The sequence below is a fragment of the Juglans microcarpa x Juglans regia genome, chromosome 7D, assembly GCF_004785595.1.
Source record: "Juglans microcarpa x Juglans regia isolate MS1-56 chromosome 7D, Jm3101_v1.0, whole genome shotgun sequence".
Taxonomy (NCBI): domain Eukaryota; kingdom Viridiplantae; phylum Streptophyta; class Magnoliopsida; order Fagales; family Juglandaceae; genus Juglans; species Juglans microcarpa x Juglans regia.
In genome coordinates this window covers 3,566,430-3,585,814 of record NC_054606.1, presented here as the reverse complement: position 1 = coordinate 3,585,814, position 19,385 = coordinate 3,566,430, and the positions used below count along the sequence as shown (strand labels likewise).

Below are 19,385 nucleotides of genomic sequence, written 5' to 3'. Positions count from 1 at the left end.
AAATTTAAGAAAAAATATATACCTTTTATTAAATTTGAAAATAACTTTAATAAAATCAATGTGAATGTTCTTAAACCAGCCCAACAAAAACAAAAACAAAAACAAAATTCTGTAACTTTTGAAAGCTCTGTCCATATAATGACAAATTTCTTTTCTATTATTTTGGGTCACCAAACAGTTTCTTACCCGTAACCTAGTCAGCACCTTCTCTAGGATTTTAAGAAAGAAGTAGAAATTCTATTTGTACAATGTCAACAAAAAAAAAAAAAATAACATCTAAAATTTTGTTATCTTTTATGGATTAATGTTACGTAAAGGGTATAAGTATTGCGTAATTATTTTAAAAAATAGTAGAATTACTCGACGCTTACACATTCTACGACTGTAAATATAATTTTTTTTATGTGAAGCGATTTTTCATTTACAGCCATATATAATATCGAATACACACGGATTACATTGAATTACTGTTGTGCCCTTGCATTTTTAAAGAAAGATGCAAGTTGATTAATAAACCATGGGCACAATCATGAAGCATTATAGTTGGCTATTAGTAGTAGTCAACTGCAATAAAGATGATAGATGTGTCTTTTCCTAAGATATCATGATGATCATGATCATGATCATGATGAAAGCCTTCAAATATGGGCAATGTGCATGATCTTTTATATCTTAGCAGAGTGAGTAAACTCACTTGCATGATTCTTGATGCCTAAAGAAAATTCTCAGCTCTTAATATTTATTAATAATATTCATATGCTTTTTTGTTACAAGCTGGTTTTGATTTAGAATCCAAATCACTTCATCTTTTGTCTTTGACAATAAGTATAAGACATATTTCCAATCAAATATGGTTTACATATAAAAAGAAGATAATTTTTTTCCCTAAAGTCGCGTTAAGATTGAAGTGACAAAAAAAAGTACTTAGTCGGTTACTTTGTGCAAGAAAACCTTTGGATTATGTGTTATTCTTATTAATATTATCTCAAAGTCTTTTCATCAAAAGAAAGAATCCATTGATCAAATTGGATTTCTAAGGAATATATTTTTGAATAATGTTAGTATGTCCTGTCATTTTATTCTTTCATTTTGATCGCTGATGTATTTAATTTTTTTTTTTACTTATTTATTAAGGAAGTAACTATTAGTATATTGATATTTTTTAAAATATTTAAATATGTTAAAAAAATATGAAAAAATAAATAAATAAAGACGAGTTTTACCTAAACAGCACGCCGAGCATCACTCATATTTTTTTTTTCCTGAAACTATTATATTCTCCCCAAAGCAAATGGATACATGCATGAAACAAGTAAAAGCTCGGAGCATTATTTTAAGAAAAATATTAGGTCTACAAAGAGAAGAATAAAAAAAATACTTTACAAATTTACATGTTTTGATATTATATTTATTTTATAATAATAATAATAATAATAATAAAAGGTTTTAGAATTTGATGTACAAGTAAAGATGGGTCAAGTTGTAACATTTTCCTTATTTTCGCATTGATCTATGTATTTTATGGGAATTTTTTTTTCTCTTTTTTCATTTTTTCTTTTGATTTAGAATGCAATAAGTGGAACCCCCAATTGGAAATCCACTAGTAAAGAATCCAAACTCGAAATTTACTTTTCCCACCCCTACAACTTGTTTTTGGAACATCATCATCATCCTTGTCCAATTCAATTGAGCAGAATTCAAAAACTGAAAATGGGCATTCTAAAATTGGTCATGCATTAATATCATTTTCTTTTTCCATTTTGGTGTGACACTATCTATACATAATTTGATTACAGGGAAATCAAAAGGAATTTGAAATAAGAGTATATATCGAGGATGTCAAATACCTCAAGATATCAAAGAAAGCACAAACACTGAACAAAAAATCATTTACCCAGAGAAATATGCTGCCAACAAAATTCAAAAATTAGGCCAAGATTCCCTAAATAGATGGAAATTGACGAATCAATAGATAGATTTTTTTATTTCAAAAAAAAAAATAAATCAATCTAAGAATATTGGTGGAATATTTTTCCTTTGTAACTTTACTAATATCCCTTGAGCAAAAAGTGTAATGGGAAATGAGATGTGAAAACAACTACTTAATATACATATACATATATGTATATATATATATATAGTTCGTTTAGATAGTGAGATGAGATAACATGTGATGGTTCTATATGAATTGAATAAAATATTATTAAAATATTATTTTTTAATATTATTATTGTTTTGAAATTTGAAAAAGTTGAATTGTTTATTATATTTTGTGTGAAAATTTAAAAAAAATTATAATTATAAGACGAGATAAAACCATTTCTATATCTAAACAGGATATATATATATATATATATATATGAATTAAGGTCCTACCCATCAAACAAAGTATGAATCAGATGAAAGAAAATTGATGTGAGGCCACAAAAAAAAACAGAAGCTAGGGCCAATCGACTGTTGCAGAAGACAAAAAGGATTCAGTTAATAGGATATGAAAGTAAACATGGAACCAACACAATGGCCCATAATTCTTTGTCTCTATATTTATTTATTTTTGTCGAGAAGGGGTCACTATATATACCTTTGAACTTGAAAAGATGGATTTGTTTTTATGTGCTTTCATCTTTTTTTTCGTTGTTCTCTCTTTTTATATTGAGATCTTTCATGTTTTAATCATTAATCTATGGCATTCATCATGTACGTATTAGAGATATTGCTAATTCTCTTGTACTTTGTTTTCTACTTCCTTCTCTCTCTGTGTATAAAGAGATAAAAGTTTGTACTTTGTAGCATTATTTTGTGGGTTCTTAATGAAATTATGTGAGTTTGTGAATTTACTTTTATAAAATGTGTTGGGATAAACTGATTGTCAAATGTTGGTTTGAAATAAATAATAGCGGAAGCAAACAAAAGAAATAACGATAATCACACACAATACGCCAAAATTTAAGTGGTTCAGCTCAATGTGAGTTTACATCCACTGGCAGGGTCGGTCTTAATGAATTCACTATCAAGAAAGATGGAGTACAAGAAATTAATTACAAAATCATCTTCCCAGAGTGTTAATATACTATTGGGAATATCGCAAAAGGACCACACTCTCCCTATACAAGTTTCAGCAGCCTCAAAAGGTAAAAAGTAATAAATGAATGTTATTTATACTGAAACGGAGTGAATCCTAAATTATGAATATTTGCTCGAGCAGAGTGTTAAGTGTACTCAAGCAAACGTTAGGGTTGTCATCCCGCTCGAGCTGAGTAACGGGTGTCGAGCGAACTCTCTGATTATCATATCGCTGGAACTAAGTGTCGAGCAACTGATGAGCGAACTTTTAGGTTGCTATACCACTCAAACTGAGTGTCGAGCAAGTGTCGAGCGAACTCTCGAGTTGTGTCCAACTTGAGCTTATTGTTGAGCAGCTGATGAGCGAATTCTCTGGATGAGACTTTGCTCGAGTAGCAAAGTCATTGTTCAAGAGAATAATCTGTAGAGACTTTTTTTAACAAGATTCAAGCCACCTTTCAACAAAATGCGTGACTAAAATATTTTTCTTTAATTAAATTGGTGGGATTAAGATTAGAATTAATCATAATCATAATTCAGAATATCCTTGTAAGAGAGAGACAAATAGCATTAAAAGGAAAGGTCATTAGCTAGCTGTGTACGAGCAGCCTTTCGGCTAGCTTTAGCATTCCCTTTCCAGCTATGGTTGGTCACAAATCCTCTTTTTAAGGCATGAGGTATCCCAATTTTTATTAAGCGAAGGAGGGGATCAGGAGAGACTGTGATCAGAGAGAGATCATGATTGCCTATAAACACTGATTACAGATGGAAAGAGGTCTAACTTTTTCTATCCACTATCTAAAAAAGTGAAATAAAAATAAAAATATATATATATATGATTTTATTATTTATTTTTTAAATAAGTTGGGTTAATAATGCTGTCCACAGAATATAGGATACGGAGAGGAAAAAGGTGTTGACACTTGATACATGCGTCCTAGTTATTCAACAGCACTGAAGCGTTTCGATAACATATTAATTATTCATGATTATCTCTAATTCCCAATTGCATTAATAATCCATAAATCCTCCAATCATTTAGCAGTAATACATGAATCGGCATCTTATCATTTTTTATTTTTTTCGAAAATGACATCAAACCCTCTTTTCATGCTGCATGCATATCTCGCTTTTCTCTCATTCTCAATTTGATCCTCGATCCTTCCTCTCCCCTTTATTCATGAAATTTTCAAACACAATTAAATTGCATTATTCAGATGCAAAACAAAAGAAAAAAAAAAAGTTATTTCTTTCACGCCTCAATTGTTTTCGTAGATAATGATATTAAAATTAAAAATTAAATAAAATATTATTAGAATATATATTTTTAATATTATTTTAATTTTAAAATTTAAAAAAAATAAATTATTTATTTTATCTTATGTGAAAATTTAAAAAAATTATAATGATTAGAAGAAATGAGTTAAAAAAATTGTGAAAACAAACGAGACTTAAGATGAAACACAGAATTCACAATTTTAAAACTACTAAACAGGCCAATAGCTCTGCTTAACATTAATGAGCTTGATGAGGCTAAATGCACCATTTTTTTTTTTCTAGCTTGCATTGGAGTGTCAAAGGTCAAAACATACATCCAGCTTAGCAAAGTCGATGGATGGATTAGCAGCTAAGCTAATTCATGTACAAAGGAGCTCAGAACCTAAGCCTAACTCCGACTATACAATTCTTCCACTTGTGCATAAATATGCACCCAAGCTACCATATTCTATTCTTATCTCCATTTTTCCTTTCAGCAGTACCGGCTTTTTTGAGTTCCCATTAACCCAAAACAAGTTCTTCAAGTGCTGAGTAGAAGAAGAAAGAAGAAAAGCAAAAGCAGTTTCTACACTTTGAGACTAAATCCCTGATCAATTTCTTTCGATTCCATACTAATTTCACCATTCTTTTGACCAAGATCATCAAACGTCCCATCTTCTTCCGCGTCAAAGCTAGCGTGAACACTGTAGAACACATACACTAGGACAGCTAGAGCCGAGAAGAATCCAAACCTCACGTAGGATGGCCCACTCAGAGACCCCAGCAAGAATATGTTCAAGAAGATGGAAATGGAAGGTATCCAGGGCATCAAAGGGACACCCCAATGTTCGGGCTTCCTTGCCTGAGGAACCATGCAATGGAAAATCTGCAATATTGCGAGCGCAATAACACCAAAAGCAGTGAGCATGAAAGCCTTAGGCTTTCCCGCCGGCGCAAGATGACTGACGAGGGTGAAGATGATGGAGGTGAGGGTAAAAGTGCACAAGAACGATAAGGTTGGGCGCGGATTGGTTGTCCCCAGGACAACGTAACGTCTGTAGATTACGGCATTTGCCACCATGTAGAAGACGAAGAGCGTGCCGATGGATACGAAGTCGAGGAGAACATCGAGGTCGATGAAAAGGGCAATGGCTGCCGTGAAGATACCTATAAAAAATGGAAATGACCATTATATGTATATATACAAATGTGCGAAAGCATATGCTATAATGCCACAAGTGACTTTATCTCCATCTGACTTCACTCGTCATTCAGCATGCGAGACATTTCCAAATAAAAATTTAAACAAAAATATCTTAGCCATAAAAAAAATTACATAAAAATAAGGACGTAAAATGTTGTGACTTAATATAATTCGGCAGAAATTAATTTTACTATAAAATCACATCAGTTGATGTAATTAATTTTATATAATCTTATGAATCAATTCTCATAATTAAATAACTAATTATATACGGAACTATTGACATTATGAGAATAAATAAATAAATTTTTTTAAGGTTTCGTTTATTTTTACAACTATCTTATGAATCAATTCTCATAATTAAATAACTAATTATATACGGAACTATTGACATTATGAGAATAAATAAATAAATTTTTTTAAGGTTTCGTTTATTTTTACAACTATCTTCATCTAATCGTTACAAATTTTTTAAATTTTTATATAAAATAAAATAAATAATTCAACTTTTTTAAATTTTTAAATAAAAATAATATTAAAAATATATATTCTAACAATATTTTATTTAACTTTTAATTTTTAATTCAACTCTAAATCTATTAAATAGACAATAGAAGTACAACTTCATAATGACATTACATAAAATAAACATATTTTCATATAATAAAATAATTTTACAATCCATCAAATTTATTTAGTTTTATAGTAACAAAAATCATTTACCAATAAAAAAATAGTATAATAGACTGATATATTCACTCTTATTGTACTTTCCTCACGTTGTACTAATGTTTTTTAAGAAAAAAAAAGAACAGTGTCTTCACTGTCTTGAAACTGAAACGGTTCAATTGGGACCCATACCCCAACGAAACAGTTACAACAGCGCACAGAGCGTGAATACAAACATCGAAACAAACGATTAATGTGGTCCATTAAGATTGTCAACAACGTTATCGTTTTAGAGTTGAAAACAAAACAGTGTGTATGTAACGTACCAAGAAAAGCGGAGGCGTTGACGGGCGTGGATGTCCTTGGGTGGACCCTGGCAAACCAGGCGGGGACCACCCTGGACCGTCCGATTACGCACAGGTACCGAGCCTGCCCCAGCATCGCCACCAACAGCGACGTCAGAATGCCGAAACTGGCCCCCACGCCGATCACGTTCGACACCCATCCCCAGCCGTCCGATTTCCCCCTGAACGCCTCCGAAAACGGCGCTTTCTCGTCGATCTGCGTCACCGTAATTGGACATGATCAGTAAAGGAAAAAAGTTCGACTTGGGGTCGAGGACATTTCCGTCATTCTAAACCCCCTCCTCCCAACCAGATTCGATTGGATTACTATTCACTTGACAGTCACAGAATCCAACCAAAAATATAGAGAAATAAAATGCTGGCAGAATAAAAATAAAATAGGTTTTGATATTATCAATTACCATATCGTAGGGGAGGAGCTTCGACATTGAAGCGGCCATGAGGCAGTAGAGAATGGTGACGAGGATGACGGAGCCCGAGACTCCGATAGGGATGTCCTTGACGGGGTCTTGGACTTCTTCGGCCATGGTCGAGACCGCATCGTATCCAATATAACTGATATAAACCGTGGCTGCCCCTTGAAAACGCCCGACACTCCGTAAGGAAAGAAACCGGATGGGTGTTTCTTCGGGTCTTCAGGTTCCGTCAAGTTTCTCCAGTCCCCTAGCCAGAATCCCATCAGTATCACAAACACTATGAACAAAATGTGCAGCGCCGTCAACACCATGTTCAACACTGAGCTCTCCCTCGTACTGAAAGCAAAAGATCATGAATCAATGTGACGTGGGATAGGAAAACTGTGAATGCGAAAAATAAAGTGGGGCTGTGAATGCGTTTGTGGTTTTGGACCTGTAGCAGATGATGAGGGTAATGATCAAAACGACGACGACAGCGACGATATCTATTTCGTTGAACCCGTGAGGGAGTGAAGGGACCGTGAGTCTCCATTTAGCAGTGGGGAGTCCGATAGCTGTGACTAGATAGCTGGTGAAGCTTCTTGCAACGGCGGCATTTGACATTACGTAGTCCATCACGAGGTTCGCGCCGGTCATAAAGGCCGCAAACTCACCTGCACAAATTCTAGTAGAAGAATTAGTACCGGTGGTTGTGATGTGCGTTTAGAAGAAAATTAATCTTCAATAAAAAGGGGGTGGTGATAAACCGACCAAAGGTGACGCGGAGGTAGCTGAAGGCGCCACCGGCGACGGGCATGTCGACGGCGAACTCGGTGTAGCAGAAGGCGGAAAGGAGGGAGCAGAGGCCGGCAATGGCATATGAGAGGATGACGGCGGGACCGGCGCGGTGGGCGCCGCTACCGGTGGTGACGAAAACGCCGGCACCGACCATGCCGCCGACGCCTAAACCAACGAGGTCGAACCATCGGAGCGTCCTCCTCATGTCAGGACCGGAGCGGGCCCGGACCTGGCTGAGCTCAGCGAAGGAGGTGGAAACGGAGCCGGCGAGGCGAGCGAGGCGGGTGGGGGTGTGAGCCAGTGCCCGGAGGTAGGCTGGGAGGCTGGAGAAGGAGGAGCCATGGCTACCCATTGGATGGCTCTCTCTGAGTATCTGGTACACTCAGGTTTGCTCACACTGAGTTTGCTTGGTGGGATGCCGGATTATCGTTAGAGATGGGTAAGGGCGGGTTTTATAAAGGGTGAGGAAGGGGAGTGTAGAAGGAGAGTTAAAAACTCTGGAAGTGCTCTCTGACAATGGACGGTGTGAAAGCGCCAGCCATATCGGGTCAAGCCGAGCCGAATAAGATACCTTTTGGGACTATTTACGGTCTTGGTGGGCCCATTGATGATAAATAAAAGAGCAAGAAAAGTGATATATGCAATTTTTTTTTTTTTTTTTTTTTTTTCTGAGAGACTGATATATACGAATTTAAATGCACAAATTTGCCCAACTTTTTTTTATAAAAATATTGATTTTATTATAAAAAAAAAAGTGTAAAAAATTAATTTTTTATTTACGAGGTTGACAAATTTGCCCAAATTTGCTCAATTATAATTATGTTGTATAAGTATTGCATCAATCATAAATAAAAGAGTAATGTTAGATATTTATATTATACAAGCATGCACTATTTTTTAAAAAATAGTAAGATTTATTATTAAAAAATTAATTTTTTCATATTTGTTTCATATTTATTCACTTTTTCAAAAATAATATACGATACTTAAGCAATCCATGATTATAAATATTATTTCTCTAGATAAAATTATGTGTCAATTGGCTCATAATAAATCAGTTTCCTATTTTTCGTATGGAAAAATTTAATTGTAAACGATTATGTACACTAATACGCACACTCATTCAATATGATTAGTCAGAAAATAGATTTTATTGAAAATAATGTTAGTTTGAATTTAAAATATGAAGGCAACAAAATTAGTACTCAAATTGATACGCAAACTTACTTGTACATAGTAAAACTCTTTTTGTATGAAGTATAAGAGTTAGATCACACAAAATTAAATAAATTTATAAATTAATATGATTTTATATGATACATTATATCTATTTTATAATAAAAATAAATTTACCATCTAAACTATTAAATGTTTCCTAAATTAAATGACTGACATTGATTTCATTGAATGAAAGTGCATGCAATTAATGAGTTCTTTTCTTACAATGTAGTGATAAACCTTGGATAATGTATATTATTTATGTAAAGAAAGGAATTGGATCGCCTTGATGGAAAATACGTGTGCCAATGAAACGTTTCAAGAACATATTGTGTTGTGGCTTCGTAATCCGAAAATATATTGAAGTCGATATGGACGGTTGTCTCTCGACGGTGTTGGTGAGATGTCAATTCCTTATACTTTTATAATTTGGTATATTTTTTTACAACTCTAAGATCTAGCTTTATATTATTTATTGCTTGTGAGCAACGTAGACGTTACCATTGAATGTAGTAGAATTCACATATTATATACTGTATAAGTAGTTTAAATTATTTATTTTAACTGATAATTTTTTGTAAGATAATAAGAGATCTGCTACTCCTATACACCACACATTACATTTTATTTTATTTTATTTTTATTCTTCATAAATTAATTGATTTCTTATATTTATCATCCATACATTACACATTTAATAAGAAAAAAAAATACATATGATATATGATGTGATGATGATGATTAAAAATTTTCAAATAATAATAACCTTGTAAATATGTCTACTAAAGTTTCAACTCAACTTCACGTTAGAAATAAAAGTTCTTCTATATACAGTCGTTAAATACAATTAGTATGCAGTCGTCCATACTATGTCAGATTTAAAATAAATTATTTACTATTTCTCTAAATGCACACGTTCTCTATCATCAGCACTCTCTCTCTCTCATCAACTCTCTCTATCTCTCACTCCTCGAGTCGTTTCTCTCTCCCATCAGCTCTCTCTTATCAGTTCGGTCTTCCTCTCTCATCAGCTCTTTCTCTCATCAGCTCGGTCTCTCTCTCCTTGGCTCTCTCTCATCTCTCTCTCATTAGTTCGGTCACTCTCATCAAGTATCTTTACATCAGCTCTGTTTACACGTCATTTACACTGGATGCTTGCAACAAGCATTTTTTAGATAGAATGTATCTTTGACAAGCTTATTTTAAAATCTTGAAAGAAAAAACTCAAAGTTAATTTGGAAATAAAAAAAATGATAAAATATATTTTATAAGTGGCAGCTCTTGTAGATCATGTACAAGTAGATTAAGGGCAGTTTGAAACTTATAATCAACTCAGTTTAACCTAATTTTAAACTGATTATAATATTCAAACACTCAATTTTTAAATCACTAAACTCAACTCAACTCAAAATATTTTTACACGTGAGATTCACAACTTTTTTTAATTCAATACCTCTTTACACGTTGAACTCACAATATTTTTTAACTTCTCATAAATACGTTAAATTCATATTAATATCTAAACGCATCTAAACTAATTTTAAATGGGTCTCACAAAACTCATTTTACCATTTCAACTCATTACTATTCATAAAAAAAAATTCAATTTATTTCATCTTAGCTCAACATTCAAATGGGACATAAGGCTCTATTTGAGAATATTTCACTATTATTTATTATTTTTTTATTATTTTTTTACGTATTTTCTATTATTTGTTATTACTATTTAATATTTTATCATCACTTTTTTTCTATTTTTTCATTATTATTTAGAGGACATCAATATTCAAACACAACCAATGATGCAAATGATATTGTATTACAAATATTAGAAATTAGAGTAAAGATGCGATTCATGTGAATACCACTTGGGAAGTGGGGGCCACAAGGGAACGAAACCTTAGGATTGAACCTCAAATAGGTGCGTGCGTGCGTTACCTTAGAAAGGAAAGAAATAGACGGTAACGAAGCATTAAGATAACGCGTGTGTCCCATAGTGACACGTGGGAGGAAAAGTGAAGATTACATGGGGATAAGCGCGGACTTTAAGTGCAGCTGAGGTAGGCGGCGTAGGACACGTTGCCCAGAACGACAAGAGGACCGGAGATGGGGAGGGAAAGGGGAAGAGAGAGTGGACTCAGGGAGTTCGCTTGGCGTCAATATCTATGAAGAAATATTACTCGTCATTTTAATCTTTATCTTCTCATTATTTTATATCGTGTTATTAGATAATTAAAAATTATTTATTATATTTTATTTATAAACCTATCATTTAATACCACATCATAAAATAATAGAAGGATAATAAAAATTAAGGCGATGAATAAATTTTTTTATATTTATGTCAAAGAAAAAAAGATATCCATTAACGATATTTGTCTTTATCACTCTTTTTCTAAAATAATTAAAAAAATATATAAATCCTATTCTTTTCTTAAAAAAAGAAAAAAAAAAGCGTGGTGCTTATACAATAACGATATATGATTATATATAATATTATTCAAAAAACATATTCTATGCGTAAACAATCACTTTGTTTCTTGCTCTTTTTATGTATCACTCAATCTAGTTATTTAAATTTTGATTTATTTTTTAAGTAATTAGAATAATACCCGAGATAATTCACACTCCTATTACTTGGAACACAACCCCTTTGTTCAATTATGATATTAAAAAAAATGGTGTATATGGACATTAAAAGGCATTGTACCTCACAACTCAGCAAAGTTATTAGTGACCATATCGAAGAGAAAACGAAAAAGCAGTAAGAACATTACCCCTCTCATCCCTAATTAAGCCACCTGCACCTGTTTGATTCCCTATACTACTTCCATCAACATTCAATTTGTATCGAGATGCTTCTGGTTTACACCAATGCACCACCTTTACATCTTTCTTTTTCAAAGGGATCAAAGGTAAGTTATGAGTAACCTTATTCATCCCTTGAATGATATTAGCCAACCAGAATTTGATAGACCAACAAACAAATTCAAAGGCCTTATTATAGCCTTTCCATTCTCGCTTTACAGCATCTCATCCAAAGTCTCCAAGTCACAATAGAGGAGATAATACCAAACAAAATATATTTTTGAGTGGATTTTGTTATACGCCTAAACCAATGTCAATCATCTCACTCCAAGTCCTATTTTCTCTCCACGACATGCCTAGGAGAGCTGCACAACGTCTCCAAACCTGGGAAACAAACTGACCTAGCATATAAAACATGATTAAGGTCTTCATAATTTCCTTTCCCACAACAATCGCATTTGGAAGCCAAGGCACTACCGACACGATGAATCTGGTCATCCACACTCATCCCATTGTTTAAAGCTTTCCACATAATAAGATAAGGCGCCCACCAACCGATAATAAATTCATCTTTCAGCCACCATTCTTCCCTCTTACCTTGTTCACAAGGTCCTCCAAATAACAATTTTTAAGTCTACCATTAACAATAGGAACCCTCAAGTACTTAAAAGGAAATTTTCCTTCAGTACTGAAGCCCTTACACCTCAACAATTCCCTTTTCCTTGCATTAGGAATGGTGCCAGATAAAAATATGACAGTTTTGTCCTTGCTAATCAATTGCTCTGACCATCCTTCATATTGTTTAAGAGCTTTCAAAAGAGCAATAATTGACATTTTAGCACCATTAGCAAAAATTACAATATCATCGGTGTACATGAGATGAGACACAAGAGGTGTACCTCTAGGTTGGGAGAAGCTACCGATGCGTTGTTCTAAAAATTGGAACTTCAAAATCATTGATAAGACTTCCTACATAATAATAAATAAATAAATAAGGGGAAAGAGGTCACCTTGTCTTAACCATCTTGCCCCTTAGAAGAAACCTTTGGTAGTACTATTCATCATAATATGGTACCAAGGAATAGTAATACAATTTATGATCGTTCCACACACTTGAGACGAGAACCCAAAGGAAGCCAAAACATGAATCAGAAATTCTCAATCCACTCTGTCATATGTCTTATCCATATCAATTTTGATCACTATGTTTCCACCATTAACTTTTTTATTCAGGGAATGCACCATTTCTTGAGTAAGACTTATATTCTCAAAGACACTTCTACCTAGAATAAAATTACCTTGCTCTTGAGATATCATCTTGAGAATGAGAGCCGTCATCCGTGAAACATTCAATTTCGAGCAAACCTTATGTAGCACTGAACAAAGGCTTATAGGTCTAAATTTTTCAAAACTGGTTGGTTGCTCAACTTTGGGAATCAAAACCACGAATGAAGAGGTATAGAACCTTGTGAGAGAGATTCCTTGAAAAAACTCAGGAATAACCTTCACCACATCATCTTCGTCAAACTTCAATCAAGTTTTGTAAAAATATGAACTAAAACCATTCGGTCCAGAACTACTATTAGTTGGAATGTTAAACAAGGTATCTTTAATCTCCTTCTCACTCAGAGTCACAATGATCCTACTATTATCCTCATTCGAGACAATCAGATTGATCAAATTTGATAAGTTCCAGAGCCCACTTTGACGAACCTGACCTAGAAAACTATGGAAATGATCCACAACTCCTTGATGAACTTTGTCAAGAGACCTTAAAAGAATACCATTCTGCAAGTGCATAGATGAAACCAACTTTTGTTTCTTTTTGTTCAACATAGCATGAAAGAAAGCAAAATTTTGATCCTCCTCTTGAATCCATTTTTGCTTAGCACTTTGAGTCAAGCGAGTCTCTTCTCTATTTGTCCAAATAGAAAGTTCCAACTTCAAAATTAGGAGTTCCTCGTCCACCTCTGTATCATAACCAGTTTGAAGCATTTCCTCAAGAGACCTTATATGATCCTCAAGTTCTTGAATATTAGCCTCCATTCTCCCAAAAATATTTTTATTCCATCCCTTTAGCACCACTTTTAGTTTCTTCAACTTGTAGGCTAAGCTGAAGAGACCGGATTATAGACTCTCCTCCTTCCATACCCTTTCCACACAACCCATAAAATTAAGGTGATCAATCCAGATCTGTTAGAACCGAAAGGGTGTAGCTCCATTTCTCAATATATTATGTTCCAGATTTATAATAAATGGTGAATGATCAGAAGTAGTACGATCTAGAACCTGAGTTTCAGCAAAAGGAAAAGCATTCATCAATTTCATATTCAAGACACTTCTATCTAGCTTAGTCGAGTTTCTAGACTGACCACAACATATTCCGACCTTTAGATTTCATTTCCACCGAACTACATTGCTGAATACACATATTAAACTCTTCCATAGCCCTTTGAGGTCTAGGACAACCCCCTATCATTTCACTATCAATAACGTTAAAATCACCACAAACCAGCCAAGTTTCACTGACTGTACAAATATTTTCCAAGTCTTTCCATAGTTCTCTCCTCTCTATTTTACTGCACTTCGTATAAATAAAGGAGACCACCAAACTCATATCATTTTCAACAACCCGCACTTGCACTTGATATTGCAATTGGGAAGGGAAAAATACTAACAATTTGATAGCTAAAGTTGGGCAAGCTGGATAGATATTGATGTCGCACAAAAGAGACTCACAGTGGTAACAGCGCACGGGCGTCCCACATCTCTATCACTCTATGCATGACTCAAATATGAAAGATCTAGATATGGGAAACTTAAGGCTCGTTTGTTTTTAGAGATGAAATAAGATGAGATGAGATGAGATTAAAGTTAAAAAATTGAATAAAATATTGTTAGAATCTATTTTTTAGTATTATTTTTGTTTTGGGATTTGAAAAAATTGAATTATTTATTTTATTTTGTATGGAGATTTAGAAAAGTTGTAATGATGAGATGAGACGAGATGAGATGAGATAGATGTTTTCTGAAAACAAACGAGACCTTAAATGTAGATGTAGTCAATAGAAAAATTATATTTATCATTTCATGATTTAATATTAGATGACAGATTAATAAATGAAATATAATAAATAATTTTTAATTTTTTAATACTACATCATAAAATAATAAAAATACGATGAATAACATTACTCGTGATTAATAAAAGCTGTAATTTACTCTGAAGCATGAGATATACACGCGACCTTAGTAGCGCATAGGGCTACGTGCCCAATCTTTTGGCGGAACTTCCGCTTTGGACTTTAGAGATTGGATGCCAATGAGTATAGTATGATGATGGGGCACTTATAACAATTTAGTGATAAGAAAATGATAGATCATTAATTTTCAAATTTAGGGTAAAATAAAAAACAAAAGAGGTGATAAAAACGAAGCTACATGGACAATGAGTTTGGAAAGTAGGAGAGGGTGACGTTGTAGGTTGAAAGTAGAATGATAAATACATAATATTTTATAAAATTATTTTTATTTTAAAATATATGTTATAAAATATATTGTGTAAATATTATTATTAAAATAAATAACATTTTTTTTTTTTAAGAGGAAATAGAGTTTAGAGTGAAAGGAGCATCACATTGTCATCACCATCATCACCTTGGTCAATTTGTTTTTGATTGGCGTTTAAGCCAAAGGCCCATTCATTGGCTACTTACATCTGATCTGGTGACTTCTTTACCTTTCTCAGTGTTGTATCCTGAATGGAAATGGATAAAGTTGTCTGCAAAACTCTGTGAAGTTGCTGTCAAACCCTTTATCCATTAGGCCTGTAGCTAGCAAGGCTATCATTTTCCATGGCTAGTATGGGCAAAATCTTATCATTCTGTCACCAATTAGAAAACTCCACCTGTCAATGAAAAGATCCCCACAAATTCAAAAAGACAAAAAAAAAAAAAAAAAAAAGGGTTCCACAGAATCATAAATGGGTTCCTTTTAGGGCTTCCCTATTTTGCTGGAAAATTGTAAACTTCCAATGCCACCGTTGACCGTTGCATATTAGCATGCAATATGCTATCAAATAAACGGGAAATGCTACGTGCCTGTAGCTGTAGCCGTAGCTGTTGGGTATTCAAATTTCAAAGGTTGGAACAGGTTAATGGCAGCAACCCCAACTCTCAACCTTAGGTGGTGGGTATCATGTTGGGAGCTTTTCGTTTACAAAAAGTAGTGTTCTTTTTTTATAATTAATGGGTCTATTGATTCTCACCAGACTTTTTGCAAGTGGAAGATCAATCGATCCTCCTACTCTTATATCGAGAAAGATATATAGAAACCCCTCAAAGTGGTAGAACGACTACTTCTAACATATATTACTTTCAAATCATAGGTATTTAGATTTGTTTGGCAATGTATATCACTCAAAAATATACTTCTTGATGTGAAAGTTTGCTAATATTGAGTATACGTGCAAGACAATGTAACATTAATTTCTTAGTCTTGCATGTGTATATAGCTGAATACTCCTTGAAGTAGGCAATGCAACTCAATCGATGCATATCATCTCTTTGCCACCCAATATGAGAGAGAGAAGTGTCATTCTCTTTTGAGTTCTGTTACGTACAATCACTTTTATATACTTTTTGTTCACTTCACTGATGTAATTGACCAAAATAATTATTTTATATTAAAAAAAATACAGTCAATCACTTTAGTAAAATGTACAAATGAGCATGTAAAAGTAACTGCACATAGAATTTTTATTCTCTTTTTTCTTTTTCTGTTTTGAGAGAGAGAGGTCGTTTTCAATTTGCCACGGCCTACCATTTCATATGTAAACATGGTCTCCATCACTTTGACGGGTACCTCCATACACAATAAAATCTGACCCAAAACATTCTAAGATTTTTCTTTTCCCATTTTTTCACGATTCTTTTGACCATTCTTCCTCTTATCTATTATTCTATCTTCCAATCCACAAAGTAGGGGTGGACTGTCTGACCGAATGCACGAGAACTGTGATGTTTTGGTCTCACACATTATCTTTTAAAGCATGATTCCTAACCCATTAGACCCTTAGGGCCAATTTATTTATATGCCTCTCCCTGGTTGTAAGGTGGTCAAGTCAAACCATAGAAAGCAATGGGATTTTCTGGCAGCTTATCTTATAATAATGTGAATCATTGTTCGTGTATCTCAAAGATAATGGAAGGTGAAGAAGCCTTTTAAGCTTAGGTAAGCAAAATATTGCTAGATTAGCTTAGACTTCAAAACTTAGAGTCGGTTTTGATTGCAACTCATCTAATTAATATTCACAAATTTTAACTTACAAATCTCACTACTATTCATAAATCATGTCAACTCATCTCATCTTATCTCTTAATCCGAACGTGGCCTTAATGTTTTTGTCCCTCAAGTACCATCTAATCTAAAAGCATGGTACTTTATTTATTTGTATATTTTGTCCTTGATTTCTAGCTTAAAGAAACTATTCTTTTAGGTCATATTGAGAGTAATGGAAGGATGCATGCTTGTTTAGGGATTTGTGGTCACCATGTGCTTAGGTAATTACTTAAAGGGAGATCACATTTGCCAAGGAAATAAAATAGTAATATGATTGGATGGTTTCAGGCATTTATTTATTGTTTCAAGAAGAGATCCAAATTATTTGTAGATATAAATAAATAAACAGGATCAATGATATGAAAGCCTAGTTGAAGATAGTCCCACTTTTTTTTTTTTTTTTTGAGTCAGGTAGAGGGGTCGAACCCAAGACCTCTATTTTTTTGAGTTAAGTGTTATGCCTTCAGGCCATATACTTTCGACAAGATCATCCACTTTTTTGAGTTGAGGTAAACATCCATTTCTTTTTTTAGATCCGAGTTGAGGTCACCTAGGCCAATTTAGCCTAGGGCCTTTAAACTCACAACTATGTTATGCAAGTCATGATAATTGGGCCGGCCAGCCCAAAATGATGGTTTCCTTTAATAAAAAGGTGTTGCCAGTATTACTTCCACCACAATTTGAATCTCCATATGGCCTATATATGAAGTAATGGGCTCCGATGATTTTCTTTTTCTGTTCTTTCTTGCTTATTATTTGATGCAAATGTGGCCCAAGATCTCCTTCAATCGGCTCAGGGATTTGGATCCGCTAGAGTTATTGACTGAGCCTAGAGTTGGCGAGGGATATGCCCTATAAAGTGGACTCGCAGCACTTATAAATATCCCAATAAATTTTTTAAATAGTATTAAATGATCAATAAATACTATATAACTCATTTTATATGTCTATCTCTCTCATCGTCAATCCTATAATTGGTTCAATAACTTTAAGGTTGCGTTTGAGTAGTAAAGTATTCTAAGGTATTGTATGAATAGTAATAAAAAAGTAATAATAGAATATTAAATAGTAATGAAAAGTAAGTGAAAAGTAATAATAAAATAATAAACAGTAGTAAAGTATTATCAGGGAACATACCTTAGTACCCAAACTAAGCCTAAGACATCTCAATTCAAAACGACTTAATGCAGTGAAAAATGGGCTAAAATATTTGATTGTATGGAGATTTGCTCCATGGACATTTCATACTTATATTTTGTATATGAAGATGGAACTTGCCAATAATGATGCTACACCTGATAATATAAATTAATATATTTTTTTTATTTTTTAATTCTCTATGAATGATCAACTCCAACTCTTAATATATTAGCATGATCTACGTACAAACGAGTGAAATGTGACTTAAGTTGTATAATTTGCACATGATGCATGCGAGGATATGGTGTTCGTGGCCATACCTATATGATACTTTAAAATAAGATTTAAACGCACCAATGCAAAACATGTTTACAATCCTTGGAAAACCTTTTATTTTAATGGCATACCACTTGTTAACATTTAATTTTATCTCATTTTTAATTAAATAATTCAAGCGATAAATTTTATTTTCTAAAATCAAAAAATTGCCAAAACAACAATTCATCAACTTCAAGTACTGTTTATTATCCAACATTTAGAGTAATTTAAATATAGCATAAAATAAGTAGCTAACACGCAAAATGGAAAATGTAAAATCTTCTCGTTAATTGATAAAAGATATTTACAGTCATAGAATGTGTAAGTACAATATATTTATTTTGAAAAAAATGAGTATATATGATGAAACTTATGTAAAAAAATTAATTTTTTAAAAATAGACTTTACTCATTTTTAAAAAAAAATATTACATTTGATAATTAATTTATCCTAATAATACCATACATGAATGAGTCTTCCAATGTGAACATTATTCCTTAAAATAAGGGGATAATTAACCTACCTTTTTTATTTTTATTTATTTATTTATTTATTTTTAATTCAAGAGACAGATTTTTTAAAAAAGTCTTTGCCTTTCCGGGATACCCATGAGGTGTTTTGATACGCACACAGACTCATATTCAAAGTACTTAAAATGACGTGGCAATTTAGTCTTATCCAAAACTTTTACTAGGAGGGTTCCAAGTGGTACACACGTGTCAATAAAAAAAGAAAGCCACGTAGATAAAATAAGACATAGCTGGAGAGTATCTCCGAGCTTCGTGTTTTTGTCCATTTTAGCACCTTCTA

The 19,385-nt window shown here is 33.3% G+C and overlaps 1 protein-coding gene across 1 annotated transcript; it reads right to left on the bottom strand.

Moving 5' to 3' along the window:
* Positions 1 to 4,544: 4,544 nt before the first annotated feature.
* On the bottom strand, positions 4,545 to 8,278 carry LOC121238647 (cationic amino acid transporter 7, chloroplastic-like). The gene is given in 6 exon segments (XM_041135612.1): positions 4,545 to 5,487; positions 6,520 to 6,754; positions 6,960 to 7,138; positions 7,141 to 7,310; positions 7,408 to 7,627; positions 7,725 to 8,278. Coding segments are annotated over 6 exon segments (1,764 nt in total). The 5' UTR covers positions 8,104 to 8,278; the 3' UTR covers positions 4,545 to 4,906.
* Between the last annotated feature and the right edge of the window lie 11,107 nt (positions 8,279 to 19,385).